This window comes from Lathamus discolor, chromosome 2 (genome assembly GCF_037157495.1).
Source record: "Lathamus discolor isolate bLatDis1 chromosome 2, bLatDis1.hap1, whole genome shotgun sequence".
In the NCBI taxonomy this organism is placed as follows: Eukaryota; Metazoa; Chordata; class Aves; order Psittaciformes; family Psittacidae; genus Lathamus; species Lathamus discolor.
The window spans coordinates 86162064-86177492 of record NC_088885.1 but is presented as its reverse complement, the minus strand read 5'-3'; the positions used below and the strand labels follow the sequence as shown (position 1 = coordinate 86177492).

The window sequence follows — 15429 nt, the reverse complement described above, 5'->3', positions numbered from 1 at the left end:
TCACTTTGCAATTTGTCATCCAGATCACCCAGCAACAGCCATGAAGCAACACAAGGCCACCTGTCTCTTTACAGTGCCACTGCTCACAGTCTAATGGGGAAGGGCTTAGTGACAGCAAGGACTGTTTATCTCTTCAAATCTCTAGGGCACCTGGAAATAGAAATGTCCCCTGCCTTGCCTCTTCAGTGCTGACCCACTGCCTTCCCTTTGAAGCAGATCTCCCTTTATCTCTCTCCACAAAGGGCTCTACCTCTGCTTACTACTGCTGGCTTCTGTTCTTCAACTGAGGTATCTCTGCTAATGTTATCAAGTGTGCAGCTAGGGCTGATTCTTGGGACAATAAGCTGGGGAGATGGAGGGAAGGCATGGGATACTCATGACTTTCAGGAAGCACCATCACTACCAGTATCTTTCCCCACTTGGACACCCCACTTCTGCATGTCCTGCCTTACCATCTGCCTCTTACCACTTCACTTACCTATTTGTTTTTTTACCTCTCTGTCCTCACAGACAGAAAAGACATGTTCAGCAGGTCCTTGGGAAGCAAAAAAATATCTGCACAGGTAAGATGTATATGGACCAGTGATCTTCAAGGGTCAGCCTTAGGTCTCTTTTCCTCTTGTTTACTCCATGCTCTCTTCAGTGCCCATCTCCTGCACCTGTCACTCTCACAGCCAGCCATGTGCTCCCTCTTCATCCCACCTAGTAACTCTTCACTTTTTGCCTGTTCTAGTTTCATCAGACTCCTTCCTTCTCTCTCCTTCCAGGAAGACCCTATAGCTGTGCTATCTCTTCCTGTTCTGTAGTCTATGTTGCTCTACCTGTAGTCACTTACCACAGGTAGCTGCTTGCAGACATTTAGTTGGCAAAAAGTGAGAAAATTGAAAGAGAGAGATGTTATACAGCCAGATGGTTAGGGTTGGTTCTCAGCAGTCTTTTGCAGAGGCAAAAAAGACAGGGTTATGTGCACTCTCGTCGTGTTGCCAACCACTGCAGTATAAGCCCAGTCCCCCTTGAAAGCCCTTTGGCTTTTGACCCAGGTTATCTCTGTGTCTCTCAGAAACAAAAAATCTGGGCAAAGTTAGAGCTAAACCAGCTGGGTGAGCAAAACAGGGAAAATCTGGGACAAAAATAAGCACACATTCTACTCTAACCATCTGGTGGGCTCACCTTACCTTACACTGCTAACGTACCCCGAGCTGCTAGGCTGCTGCGTATAGCTACTCACAGTGGCAATCCTACTCACAGGGGCAATTTTCACAACTCACTGCTCTCTAAACCAACATCACAGAGCACTATGAAGTACAATATTTGCAGATATATGCAACAACATGCAAACTACTCCTTCCCCCTGCATCTCCTTCTGGTTGCAAACACCAACGCCTAAAAATTACTTTCAGCTTTTTGCCCAGAGGAGTCAGAGGAGGCGCTAATGTTTTGTCTTTACTGAGGGACAGGGGGTTTTTACTTCTGGTTAGGCACCCATCTGAGGTACCTTGGCAACTCTCTTCATTTTCTAAGGACTTGGGAAAAAGAAAGAACCTTAAAGAAAGCTTCAACAGTCTGTAAGCTCAGCACCTGGAAGAAAAGCTAAAGAACAGTTTAATAGTGCAGTTGGGATATTTTGCAGTCCTCTTAACAAATTACATTATGACAGTTTTGCTCAAGTTCATGGCAAGCTACCAGCCCAGATGCAAAATTCCCTCACTAGCTCTTAGTATAGCAGTGGCAGGAAGGGAAGGAAAGAAAACATATTGCCACAGGTGCCACCATCTGCTCCATGGTCTGAAAAGAGAACTTTGTTTTAGAGCTGTATTAGCCCATTTCATTCTCCACTTTCTGAAATCCAGTATTCTGTAATCTGCTGGACTTTGATATACTTCAGTGCCAAAGATGAGAAATGGGCAAATAAGTAACATGTGCTGAGGGAGGTTTCTGAAGGCATAAAGAGGAGGTAGGCACTAAACCCCCATGGGAGCTCTGCAGCCAAAGTACTCATTGTGAGTTTACCTTTATGTTTTCTTACCTCACATGAAACAAAGCTAGACTGGTTTGTGTCCCTGTGGCAAAACGACCTACCTGAAATATGGCCGCCTTGCTATACCTTTCTAGAGGCTAAAGCTACCATGAGAAACGTGCTCACTTCTAAAAAACATTTATTAAGGAGAAAGTCAACGGATCAAAGAAAACAGCGCTGGGCGCATGACCATAGCCAGAGGCACACCGTTATACCCATACACAAGCTTTTTATCCATTCCATATTGCATCAGCCAAATACATATTCATAGTTATCCCGAGAACGGGGAAGAATTATTACAATTGCTTCTCCGACAGGATTTCCATAAGTCCGCCCAGGTCTCCTCCTTTTGGCGCATGCTCTCTGCCTCCTGGTGGTTGCCTCGGGGGTCTTTGGGGATGAAGTAAGACGTCTTCCTCTAAGGTGAACTTTTCACCCTGGGTCTCGAGCCAGCTCTGAGCAGTCCTGTGGGTGTTAGTTCTGTCAGTTTCTCTCACTGGTGTTACATTACAGGATGGACATGTTTGATAAGCTTTTATCTTGTGCAGGCCACATATGCTTGGCAAAAGCAAAATTTCATTAACCCTGGATTACCTCTAACATTACTACTCACTGCCTGTGGTGAAACACATTGGAGTCTCATTAGTTAAAGGTATGAAGTCCAGTTTGATTAAAACCTACGCTATGCAGGCAACTACAGTCCTAAATAACAAACTTAGCATGCCTGTGGATGTGGCCAAAATGAGTTACTGTGAGGCCTTCAGATGGGCAGGAGCTGAATTTACAGGTGTAGTCACCTTTACAACATCTTCCATCAATTCTCCAAGTCCCAGCAAGTTCAGCTTCTGGTCAGCCTGCCAGCCACAAAGCCTCACTAATCCAGCCCAGCAATCATTCAGCTTTCTCCCTACAGCCTGCTCTGTCTGCAGAGACAAAAACCCCTCCAGACATATCAGCAGAGTTCCTCAGAGCCAGAGGCTGCTGCTGAGGAAGGAGAACTGCTCCTCACGCTAGCACAGCTGGCACTGTGCAGAGTGCCATGCGTTTAAAGGAAGTGCACAGTCTGTTATAATGTACCACGAAGCACAGATGCCATTCTGCCTGCAGGCTAGAAGGTATTAGGTATTTTTGTATGCTGACTGAGTGCACGTTACTTTGCGGACATATTGGCATGTGCACTTATGTGGGTGGATGAGTCATGGGGATGTGCTTTTCTTTGTCCTTGGTGACTATGGCCAGTACACTAAAAGCCCATTCCTGCTTGGAGTTTAGGAGTCAGAAAAGCTGGGGAAAATAATTAAGACAAAACAGTGGCTGTCTGGTTCAGACATCACAGTAAAAAAATATAGTAAAAAAAATAATAAAGAAATGCTAACCTGACAGAAAGAAATGCAAAAATGAAGCAGAGTCAAAGAGTCATCTTGTTGATTAAAAATTGCTGCCATAAAGATTAAACTGAAACCCCACAAAAGAGATCCCACTCAGTGTGTAAAAGAATAAACAAGTAAAGAAGAACTAGAAGTTAAGTCTGTGCAATATTAAACAAAGATATCAGATGCTACCAAAACGCTTGTGCCAGAGACCAGAAATCAGAACCTGGAATTCAAATTCCAAGAAGGCAGAGGATCCAGTGGTTCAGATTCAAGCTGTGTCTGACTATTTTCTCTTTTATAAAGGATATTCATCTGCTTGTGAAGAGGAGCTTATCAGCAGTGGGCAGGATATCATAGAATCATAAAATCATTTAGGTTGGAAAAGACCTTTAAGATCATTGAGGCCAGGCATAAACCCAAAGCTGCCAAGCCCACAACTAAACCATGTCCCCAGGTCCACATATTCACATCTTTTAAATACCTCCAGGGGTGGTGACTCCACCACTTCCCTTGAATTGATCAAAATGCTCTAAAGTTAATAGGGAAGGACTTACAAGACAGCACAACACCCAAAGGAACAAAAGCATCTGCTTGAGGTCCCCTGATCAGGCACCACGTATCTACTATGCCTACCCCACTGTTCTGCAGCTGATTCACCTTATATCAAGGCTGCTAGGTTCAGTAGAAGTGAACATTATAAACCTGAGTTTGTAATGTATAATCTATACACCTGTTTGTCAGTGTTCTCTAGGCACAAAGGATATTCTCAAATACAAGTTTTGAGAATATGTGTGTGGTTTTTAGTAAATTAAATATTAATATTGGCAAGATGCCGAGTTTTCCATCTTAGATGCCATATTTCTCAAATACATAAACCAAATATATAATGAGATGCAAGACCTGTCCTACAGCCGTTCTCAGTTCTCCAAGGTCAATGAATTTTGACAAAATACTCCTCAGTTTCACAGTCTTCCCTTGTCTCAGGAGTAATTTGGGAAAGTTTAGCCAAATTCCCTGAGACATCTGTTCATTCACATAGAAACCAAGCTGTAATGGTTTGCCAGCCAAGATATTACCTTCTAAGAAACCAAGGCTCTTTTATTTAAAATCCATGTGAGACAGTAGTTGTAGGGAGATCAATTTCATCATCTCTGTCTGTTCTCATAGCAACCCTGATACATGGGGCACAAATCCATAGCTGGGATTTTGAACTGACTTTATAGACTATCTGACCCACAAGCCCACATTGCTTTCTTCCAGGAAGGTTTGTACATTGCTATCCTCCCATTACCCCATAGCTGCACAGGAACATGCATCAGATGTGTCTTCACCAGTGAATAAAGGTATCTGCTGTTCTCCCATGTCAAACTGTTACTTTTCTATATGTGATGAATCTAGAACCATGTCAGGACTGGCAGGAAGCACAGGAGTCACTGTCTGGCTCTTCCCTCCATCTGTAGGTCACTGGAAGCTGCACAGATCCAGCCCAAGGGCAGGATCAGGGAGGGCATCATGGAACTTCTCACCTCACATGTGGAGGTACGATTTTTACCAGCATGACTCATGGCAACAACACCCTGTAGGCCTGAAGAGACTGTTCCTGTGCTGGCTGGACCCACTGAGATCAGGCTTACCTTTCCAGAAATCAAAGAGCAAGGAGATGGGAACACAACGTGTGGTGCCCAAACCAGATAAGAGCATTAGTCGCTGACCAAGGGTATAAGTGAAGAAGCGAGGGAAGATTTTGCACTTTTACCTCAGAGGTCTGAACGAAATCTTTTTGAAACACAGGAAAGTTTCTTTCATATCAACTCAGTGTGATGCAGGGAGAACTATTTTCCTGTGGGAGATACTTGGTGCGTTGCAGGAGGAAGTGGAAGAAGTGATGTAAAGAAAGGGTTTGAAATGGAGGGATGGCTGAAGAACCACTGGGGATATGGAATCCGAGGTGAGACCCGCCTTGTGGGAGACTGAAGCAGAGGCACTGGGGAGTTCAAAGACACACAAGTGGCTGCAGCTCCTCCACAGACCACTCAGGTCTGGTCTGACACATGCCCCCCGGCAAGATGAAGCTAGACTGAATGTGACTGCATGAGGGAGCTGCCAGGCATGGCTGGCAGAGGCAAATGCAAGAAGAAAAGCATTGGGGGGCAATGGGAACAATTGAGGGGCTGCACCTTGAAGAGCAATGTTCTGTGAAAGCTGAGGGCTCCCCAGGCTCACATGAGGTTCTAATAATGTTAAGATACACAAGCTCAATTTTAAAATCTATTTTTATATTTATAGATTTCAGCATTTGAAAAGCCATTTCCAAGCATCTACTTAGAAAATAAGTGAAAATAAGCAGTGTTGTTACAAAATAGTTTTAGAAAATATTTTGATGGCTTTAAGGACGTCTTAATCGATGTAGTCTGTTTTATTTTCTGGTTTCCATCAACAATTGACTTATATTAGGGACATTTATTTATGCTAAAGATATTTATTCAGCCAGTTGATCATATCCTTTCTTCCTTCCTCAATGTAAGGCTTATCTTGAGGATTGATATCTTCTCTTTTGCGATGTACAAACCCATGCGTCTGGCCAGGGTAAATTTTAACTTCATAATCAACTTTACAGTTTTGTTTAAGCTTCTGCTCCAGTACGGCGATCTATAATACAGAATGTTCCATGTTGGTTAAGTACACTGTGAACATGGTATGTACTTACACTCCTTAAATTGCCCTGGTTTTTCACTTTTCTGGGAAATGGTGTGTGTTCTTGCCATTGTTTTCCTTTCTAATGATTTTATACCCAAATCCATTTCTGTTACTACACTTTCTTTACATAAGTAGGCTTTTTTCTCCAGTAAAATAAGAGCATGTGACTATAAAAAACTGAAAAAATATATGAGTTACGGCAGTAATACCTGTAAAGGTAAAAACACCTATTGCTCAGTGTCATGAGAAGGTTAGCATGTAGTGATCGCTGTCCAAGTTACTGCTGACAGACCTCGCCAAACAAAACAGGACAAGAAACTGAATTGATTTGAAACTGAGGGAAGAGAGGCACAGATACAGAATCAGCAGTTCAAAGCGACTGGCATTCTTGGCAGGAAAACTAACGCCAACACCACTCAATGAAAGAGTATCTTCCTCTTTGATCCCCTTGATAGATAATTGTCTTCCTCCGGCCATTCTCCCCTTGGGCTCCCCAGGAAGGCTGTTGCCAAAAGTACCACAAAGGAGCAGCTATGCACGACAGCAGGGGGAAGGAAGAGGATGGTCATGGGATCTTTTAAATTCTCCTACAACTAGTGATTCCAGCAGCAGAGATGGGGATTTTCTGCTGAGTTTGTGCACCCTCAGTATGATTAAAGAGGGTCTCCTGTCTTAAATTTGACAGAAGTCTTCCTCTGGATCCTTGCCCTTTTCCTCCTAGAAGCATTCATATATAAATCATCCATATTTTGCAACAGAAACAGAAAGCATTTTTTAGTGTCACTTTAAAACTTTTTGATTTGAGGGTGAACATAAATTGTGTAGAATTATCGTAATAGTGAAAGAGGAAGAAAATGCAAATCGGTTTTCTAATTTCTCTTAATTAAACATCAGATTACAAAACAAGCATGAAAAACATTAGAAGACATTAAATATCTCTGATAGGAAACTCACCTGCTGCAATGGGATGAGCTCATCCTTTTCACCAAAAATGAAAAAGGTGGGATGAAGAAAACTGGATGTGTCCGCAAAGAACTTTATCACTCCTAGGGAAGAAGGAGAGGCATATACAATGAGTCATGCTACTTAGAGTGGTTAAATCACTACCAAAGCTATACAGTTGAAATAAAAGACATTCTGTTCAGTAAAAGCTGGTCAGTTTGTAATGGAATTAAACACACTTTACTTTAAAGTCACTTTTCTTGTGAGAACTTCTTGTGATTTAGGATGTCATTGAAAATAGACAGACCAGCTCTGTCTGAAAAAGTCATGGGAGGATTATTACATTTTTGTGGTTTTCCTTGCATATCTGCTTCTAACCATTGCCAGAGACAGGGTCCTGTGAAAGATGGACACTTGAGAGCTGCTGGCCTCTAGCCTGACATGGCCATTTTTAAGATAATTGTAAATATTCATCATTCCAAATACATGGTTAGGATTTCAGTGCACATATATTTATACTGATATAAATTCATAGCAAATTGATACTGTAAGTATGGCTATTCAAATACATTCGAATTTAAGTAACAGTAAAACTAACGAGCTGCCACCCTGGCCACACTTTTCATTATTGAAATTATTACAACAGGCAAGCAAAAAAATAGCAAGTAGCATTGCTGAATTGACTCAGCTGATCAGCAAATCAGTGCAGTAAAATACTCCCCATAAACTTTCTAGAAAAATACCTTCAACTTCCTTTCACCTCAAATGAATATTAATTGCTTTGCGTTATACAGAAGTACAGAGGTTTATAACAAAAATATTAAAGGTAGCACAAATGCATTAAGAATGGAAGCATGAGAGTGCAAAAACACTGAGGTAAAAAGTGGTTCATACTAGTAACGATGGACCACTGCTAGCAGTAGCATTGAGGAATAAGTTGTTTATGTCATGACCTGAAAGGCTGCAGCCTGTGTAGCCCCCAGCTGCTATGTCTCATCAGCAAAAGACCCTGCACTCTAACAGAAGGACAGCAAAAAGGCTGCAGCATATCACTACTGCCTCTGTTAGCCCAACAGGGGAAGAGAGTACAGACTTGTGCGTCAAACAGGTTTTCCAAACAATGAAAAACAGATGGTGGGCAGCAACCTGTCCTGACTTATGCAGACTGAGGTAGAGAAAAATGCTGTGGCAAAGAAGCACCTCTTCGTAACTGCTGGCTCCTAAAAGATATAAAAGATGTGCCCAGAAACCATTTTGTTATCACCAGCCAAGAGGAACCTCAGCCATAACGAGGCATTGGCATTTGTTGTCCCTTGTAAGCTATGTTGCATGGAACCAATCCTAACCATGCCACTTGAATGCTTAGATCTTGCTGGTTATGATTAAGTACAAAAATGTGAGTGCACAAAATCAAATTGCTTAAAGATTTTTTGTAATAAAATTACCTTCTTCCATAAGATGTTGCACTGAATTTTGTTACAGCAGTAGTCCTACAGAATAGTACCGGTCATGTCTGCTGAGAACAGGTATTTCAGACTCACCATAGAGGGACACCCCAGCCTGTAAATGAGGATTTTTCAGCATCAGATGTTGTACTGCTGCTCCACCCCAGCAAAACCCAACGACACCGATTTTCTTTGCACCACATTGTTCCTTTAGATACTTCAGGATGACATCAACTTCTCTGAAACATGTAAATGAAAGTGAATTGAGTACCTAGCTCTATTCCCCTGGCCTCCACGGTGGCTGCTGTTCAGAGACTGGCTGGGCATTGGTCTGCTTATGGGAGGCAGTGACTATCTTTGCATCACTCCTGTCTTTAATCTTTCCTTCACTCATCAAACTGTCTTTATCTCAACCCATGAGTTTTCTTCCTTTGTTCCTCTTACTCTCTTCCCTGATTTTTTGGGACTGTGGGTGACTGAGTGGTGGTAAAGGCACTTAAGGTGATTTTATAAACAGCAGCCCGATTAATTTCACAAAGGGCGATACTTGTCTGTCCCGGGTTCAGCAGTAGCAGTCTTTTTTCTCCTTCTTGGTAGCTGGTGCAGTGCTGTGGTTTTCACTTTCAGCCTGGGAACAGCGCTGATAACACCGATGTTTTTAGTCACTGCTCAGTAATGGTTACTCTGACCAAGGACTTTCTGAGTCTCATGCTCTGCCAGGGAGGAGGGGAACCCAGGAGGAAGCAGAGACAGGACACCTGACCCAAACTAGCCAGAGAGGTATTCCATACCACAGCACGTCATGCCCAGTATATAAACGGGGCAGTTACCCAGAAGGGTTAGATCACTGCTTGGGTCTGGCTGGGTATCAGTTGGCGGGTGGTGAGTGGTTGTATTCTCTCCCTTTGTTATTTCCCTTATCATTATTATCATTGGTGGTAGCAGTAGTGATTTGTGTTATACCTTAGTTACTGGGCTGTTCTTATCTCAGCCCGTGGGAGTTACGTTCTTTCGATTCTCCTCCCCATCCCTCCAGGAGCCAGGGGGAGGAAGGGGGGAGAGTGAGAAAGCAGCTGTTTGGTTCTGAGTTACCATCTGGGCTTAAACCACAACATTGTCTTACAAGCTAACATCAATAAAAGTTTAAGAGGCTCACAGCCAGTCAAGAACATCCCATTATCACAAATGTGACTATAAGCAAACTCTCTTATCAGGGAGACAAATATTCTATCAAACTGTGGAAGTACATTTGGGATTGCTGCTTCAAACTCAGCAGTAACATGCAATCGAGCTAGGTGTCAGATAAAACCAGGAAAAAATACAGGTAGAAGAATGGGAAAGTAGTATGTTTTAAACTACATGGGATCCGATGGGGAGCAGAGCCAGTGTTCCCTAGTTAAATAGTGTTCAGTGACTATGTTTGCACCCTCTCTGAAACCCATGGAAGTTGTGCCTACCTGTGGGAACTGAATCAAACTGAAGAGGAAGGAGTGAGCTACATTTTCTGGCTTTTGCTTGTTCTTTTCTTTTGAGTCGTTCATCTCACTTTCTGCACAAGTAAACAGTGGGCACTTCTGTTCTTGTTCAGAGTCTTACTTTTCTCAACAAAAGCCCCCCCTCACATAAGCATGAGCTTGACCCACAAGCCGCATGAAATTTCTGTTTGTGGGCTGTATTTGACCCATTAATAATTTAGGATCTAATCCTGCATCTTTACTGAGGCAGAAATTGCTACAAAAGAAGGATGTCCACTGTCTGGGAAAGGAACAGTGGGTCGTACTTGTCTATTTTGCCGGCACTTCGGGTTTTCAGCCAGTCATCGAAAGTCGCCCAGTCATTAGAAAGTTTCCAAGCTTCTTGTCCCACAAAAAAATCTGGGCAGGTGGCTCTGGAAGAAGAATTAAAACCCTTTATGACCATAAGGTAATACTGAGGAAGGATTAAAGACAAGGCTGTGTGTACTGTACAGCAAATTCATTTTGTTGGGTACGCTTAGAATTTAACCTACATCACAACGCTACACAAGCAACCCTCATTATTTTTCTATGCATAACAAGCAGGCTCAGCATAACTTCCAGATACATTTTGTGCTGTTGAAATGCATTCATTAATTTGACAAATTGTTAACTGCAATTGAAAATACTCAGTGGTTTCCTACCAAAATAAAACAAACAAACACAACCTACCATTTTACATACATTGTACATACATGGTACATATACCATGTACATACATGATAAATACGTTTGGGCTAGAGGGAGTGCTAATCCAGTAATACAGAAGAGAGGATACCCGATATGCTTTACACATAATCGAGTACTTGTTTCTTTCTTTGGTGCAAGCTGGTACACTTCATCTTCACAGAATGTGTTTCAGCTTCTCTGGAATTTTTACCCTATGAGCAAAGTTGCACAGATGCTATGTCAGGAGGAAGGAAGCAGGCTGCTTTGGGCTCATGGAGGATGAAAGATACAGAATAGGATGTTTCTCTCTTTCATCTCTGTTCTTCTATGCTTACCTACTATCTTGTTACAGTAGGACTACTCACTAGGTTAGATTTCTTACACTGTTTTAACAAAGAAGAAACTCTAGCGAAACATGCAAGGGAAGCCCATGAAATTATTTGCATGGTTTATGTTAGGAAAAAAAAAAAGGAAATGGTTCAACAAACTTTCTTATTAAAAAGACAATGTGAAAACAGTAGTATTTCTTACATGTATCCATTAGTTGCTAGCATATCAGCTATGTATCGGGTGTTCGGGAGTTCCCATCCAAATATATCATGAATCACAATCACAGCCTTGTCTGTGCTGGCAGGTGGTTTGCAAACATACGCCTTGATGTGCTCGACTTGCACTTCCTCCCCACGGCCTCCATAGTCAAACTTGTCACCAATATCACATGGACAGGGCCTCGATTCGTTAGCCATGTGTGATACTAGGGAACAAAAACTATCCAGTTGTGAATACCCCAGCACACCATACTGGAAAAAATTAAAGCACAGTGATATCATAGACTGTTGACTTTCTGAATCATTGCGGTAATACTGTGAACATGCTGATTACTGTTAGATCTAAAATGCTGCATTAGTCAATAAGCCCACTGGTTTGTTTGATTTATAAGTAATAATCTTATCAGTTAGTTACTTATCAACTTATGAACTCTTCAGCAGGGTACATAACCGGGTATATAACCAGGATTTCCATGCCTTACAGTAAGTAATACAGTAAAAACAAAGTTATGACCAACCAGCCAAGCAACCATCAGAGATTAATTAAATAGCAATTAAGTCAGTTCTTTCACTCTTCGTCACGTGTATGTCCATGTCAGGAATGCATAACTGTCTTTAGTATAGAATGTAAAGGCTTAATACAGGACTTAGCACTTTGAAGAAAAACAAGAAAACAAACAAACAAACAAAACCCAACCAAACAACCCCACCCCACCCCCAGCTACTGTGTACAAAGATAAAAATGACACTTAACGTGGTATTTTCATCCAGAGACTTAAAATATCCCATAGCTGACATTTAGTGTCAAGAAATCATTTTTCCAAACCAGCTTTAGCCTCAGACATTGCAGGCTTTTGAAGAAGGATATTTAGAGAAGGCACCAAGAAAAGTATACCAGTGAAAGCCAGAGTATAAGATCGTATTTATGTAGTATTGAATACCGAATGCATTCAAACTCCAAGATAGGAAAAAAGGAAACTGAATATAAGGAAAAATTCCTTAAGTTGAGCCAAATGTTTTGTCAATGTGGCAACAATATGGTCTGGTTAATTTTTTACAAACTATTGCTGAAGTCAAAATAAACAAGTAGCTCACAAACTTCATAAAATGCCAACAGAATCTAACAGGTTTATGTAGCCCGTCAGTCTCAAGTTAATGAATTATGCCATCAATCTTAGGTTTACCAACTGGGTGAACTGACTTCATATTGCTGCAAAATGTCCTGAATAACTTACTTGAATATGGACAGAGCAGCTTCAAATTCTTAAAGAACTTGGAGAGAATTTAGATAAAGCTTTACCTGAATTCTCTAAGGATAAATTGTGTGTACTACCTAAGAAAACTGTTGGTACAGAAACAAGGATGCTCAAACTTGACTATGCCAAATATACTCCTGGAGAGAAATGGGAAAAAGCAGGTTACTGAACAGTCCTGACCTATTGGGACGTAAGTAGCTGTAGCACCAAAGGGACAGATTTAGGATCTGCACAGATATCCAGGGACCAAGATGTTCTGGATTTTCAGACTTCAAACTTCAGAATATCCCAAACAGTATTAGCAGGGATAGGGTTACAGACTTCATTTTCACAGATCAATTCAAGGCAAGTTCTATCCTATTTGAAAGCTCTGTCAACTCTGGGCACACATTCACACTAATCCTCTACTTCTCTTTTAAATAAGCCACACCCATGCGTAGGTGGGGGTTTTCACATATTATTTTCACATATTTTCGCATAATATTTTCACATATTATTATGAATATTCACATATTCACTAGTCTCACACATAGGACTTCTAGTTTAAAATTAGTCTAGCAGGAAAAAAATTAATAGGTGAGCATATAAGACAAAATACAGTTTAAATATATAACAGAAAGGCATTGATAATTCATTTTCCATTCACAAACTATTTCCTTTTGGTTAGACTAAAATCAGAAAATATAACAAAGCCAATAATTGAGTATTAAATAAATTTATATTTCAGAACTGCAGAAGCACAAACACAATGCCCTTCCCAGTCAGTGTATCTTTAAAGGCTTCAATTGAAGCATTTCACATTATCTGATAAAACGTAAAGCAACATGTGAAACACGACATATTTAAAGATGCAGGTGTAGCGGCTGAGTAAGAAAAACTCCAGACACAAACCTGTGAGGGGTGGTGTTTGCTTGTAATGGTTTATAAGCCATATAGACTTGCAAGCTTTGTAGAGCAGTTAAAATGGTTCACTATTTCTACATTTATTGCAGTATGCATTCTATATGGTTTTCTTTTCTAAGATGCCACTGACACATTCCTTAAGAATTACATCCCCCCCTTACACCTGTGAAATACGAGTTCACTCCTCTAATCCAGGTAACAGGGTTTTAATGAGGGATGGAGTCAATAAAGCAAAAACAACAGCGCTGGGCACTTGACCATAGCCAGAGGTGCGCTGATTAGTATTTGTTACAGGTTTATATTCTTTCACTATTGCATTAGCCAAGACATATTCATAATTCCCATGTATAGATGGGGAATATTATAACTAGCTGCAGGAAATTCTTATCATAAGTCTCCTCCTCTTGGCATCTGTGCACTGCTCTCCAGTGTTCATGGGCAGGGGTCTTGAAGATGAAATAAGCAGTCTTCCTCATGCGGGCAGGGGTCTTCAAGATGAAGTAAGCAGTCTTCCTCACAGTGTACTTTTCACCTTTGGCACAGTTGGATGCCCCAGTAATCACAGAACTAGCTGAAACCAGCCATATCTGTAATTCTTCTGATAGACAGCAAAGATTTGGAACAGCGTGACCTTCACAAAAAATTTATTGCAAGCAAAACAGGATGGGCAGACAAAGAGGATCTGAAGCCAGCAGATGTTCGGGAGGCACTGTCTCCAAACTAACTGATAAGTAGAAGGATGGTGTGAAATAATTCACTCGTGTTTAGTGGGGCCACTAAATCCTGTTACACAAACATTGTTCTTTATCTTCGACCTAAGTTAAGCTAAAAGTGCTTTAACCCTATGTTTTCCAGGCACTAACTTTCCTCATATCAAGTCCCCCCCTTTTCTTTTACTTTTACAAATTCTTTTGCTATGTGACTCCGTCTTGCTCAAGAGTTCTGGCCATTTTCAACTTGTTGTCTAATCTTGTGTCTTTAGTGAGTTTTGTTTCTGTTATTGCAATCTCATACAGTTATATCCACATAGCAACACCTATGATTTGCGAAAGCTGATACGTTTATGTGTCTATCACACATCCATTAAAGCTGCTCTTTTAGGAGGATGTGTAAACACACAGCCTTGTGTTGCACCACATCCACCTGCAAGTGCTTGAGCATTTATTTGAAGAACAAACAGTAACTTTGGTTTTCAGAAACTGGAACCTACAAGCAGAATAATTACAAAGCCACTGCTGTGTAGCACTTCACTATTAACAGACCTTCCTGAGTCCTCCCCCTGTGAGAGGTTTTCCTCATCTCAGGAAGGAAAATGAAAGGTTTCTGAGCCATCATCTCAGTCAGTGAAGAAAGCAGCCCCCTGATAGCATTTAAATGAGCATGGCCTCTTTAAAAACACACGTAGACAAAATGAAAGTCCCCGGGGGAGGCTGAGTGAGGCCTCAGTACGCACTTGTTTACATTTCTCAGCACAAAAAGCTGTGAAGGCTTCTCAACAAACCAAACACCCCACACATACCTGTAGCACAGCAAGTGTGCGACACAGCAGCGGCAGGTCGGAAGAGCTCAGTGCAGATGGTCACCGCTGCGTGTGCTCCTGGGAGACAGTGCTTACTCAGAAAACGGGCGAGCGCAGGGATCGGGTTTCTCAAAGTAAGAGTTATGTAAGGTTCCTGCCTTTATCTTTGCCTAACGCAGTCATAAAATTGAGTGCCCCTTTACTTTAACCTTAAACTTTAGACACTGAATAACTTTCAATTTGTTTTGCTGTGGTTTCATGTTGCTTGATAGGAAATCAGTGCAGGTTTTTTTTACTTAGAAGGCAAAAAATTCAACACACTCATGCTCTCTATGCAGTTGGTTGCACTTCGTACTAATTCCAACAAGAGCTGCATCTGGTTTTTTGCTTTTTTGCTTACACATGGTATTAGTGCTACAGCACACATGGTTTTGGCATTTCTGAATGACTGTGTTCCCTAAATATATAAACTGATCATTCTCCCACACATTAACTACCATTAGCTAATGGAACTTCATTAATGTGGAGTTATTCAGCTTTTAGTGG

At 41.4% G+C, this 15429-nt stretch overlaps 1 protein-coding gene across 2 annotated transcripts; it reads right to left on the bottom strand.

Moving 5' to 3' along the window:
- Positions 1-5645: 5645 nt before the first annotated feature.
- Positions 5646-15059, bottom strand: LOC136008411 (carboxymethylenebutenolidase homolog). Of its 2 annotated transcripts, none has more exons than XM_065667629.1 (6): positions 14884-15059; positions 11189-11411; positions 10255-10362; positions 8571-8713; positions 7042-7133; positions 5646-6039 (listed from the first exon to the last, which is right to left on the bottom strand). In XM_065667629.1, the coding sequence occupies exons 2-6, from the start codon at positions 11401-11403 to the stop codon at positions 5860-5862; spliced, it is 738 nt and encodes a 245-aa protein (XP_065523701.1). In that variant the 5' UTR covers positions 11404-11411; positions 14884-15059; the 3' UTR covers positions 5646-5859. The 2 variants fall into 2 exon arrangements, with proteins under 2 accessions (XP_065523701.1, XP_065523700.1); XM_065667628.1 differs by having other exon boundaries at positions 11189-11425; positions 14884-15058.
- Between the last annotated feature and the right edge of the window lie 370 nt (positions 15060-15429).

What these genes read in the sequence shown, in the direction of transcription:
- LOC136008411 (XM_065667629.1), bottom strand. Translation starts at nt 11,403, where the DNA reads ATGGCTAACGAATCGAGGCCCTGTCCATGTGATATTGGTGACAAGTTT. An exon ending in CTAGCAACTAATGGATACAT is followed by an intron (nt 10,363 to 11,188) that starts GTAAGAAATACT and finishes TTCTTCTTCCAG; the next exon opens with AGCCACCTGCCCAGATTTTT. An exon ending in AGCTCATCCCATTGCAGCAG is followed by an intron (nt 6,040 to 7,041) that starts GTGAGTTTCCTA and finishes TCTGTATTATAG; the next exon opens with ATCGCCGTACTGGAGCAGAA.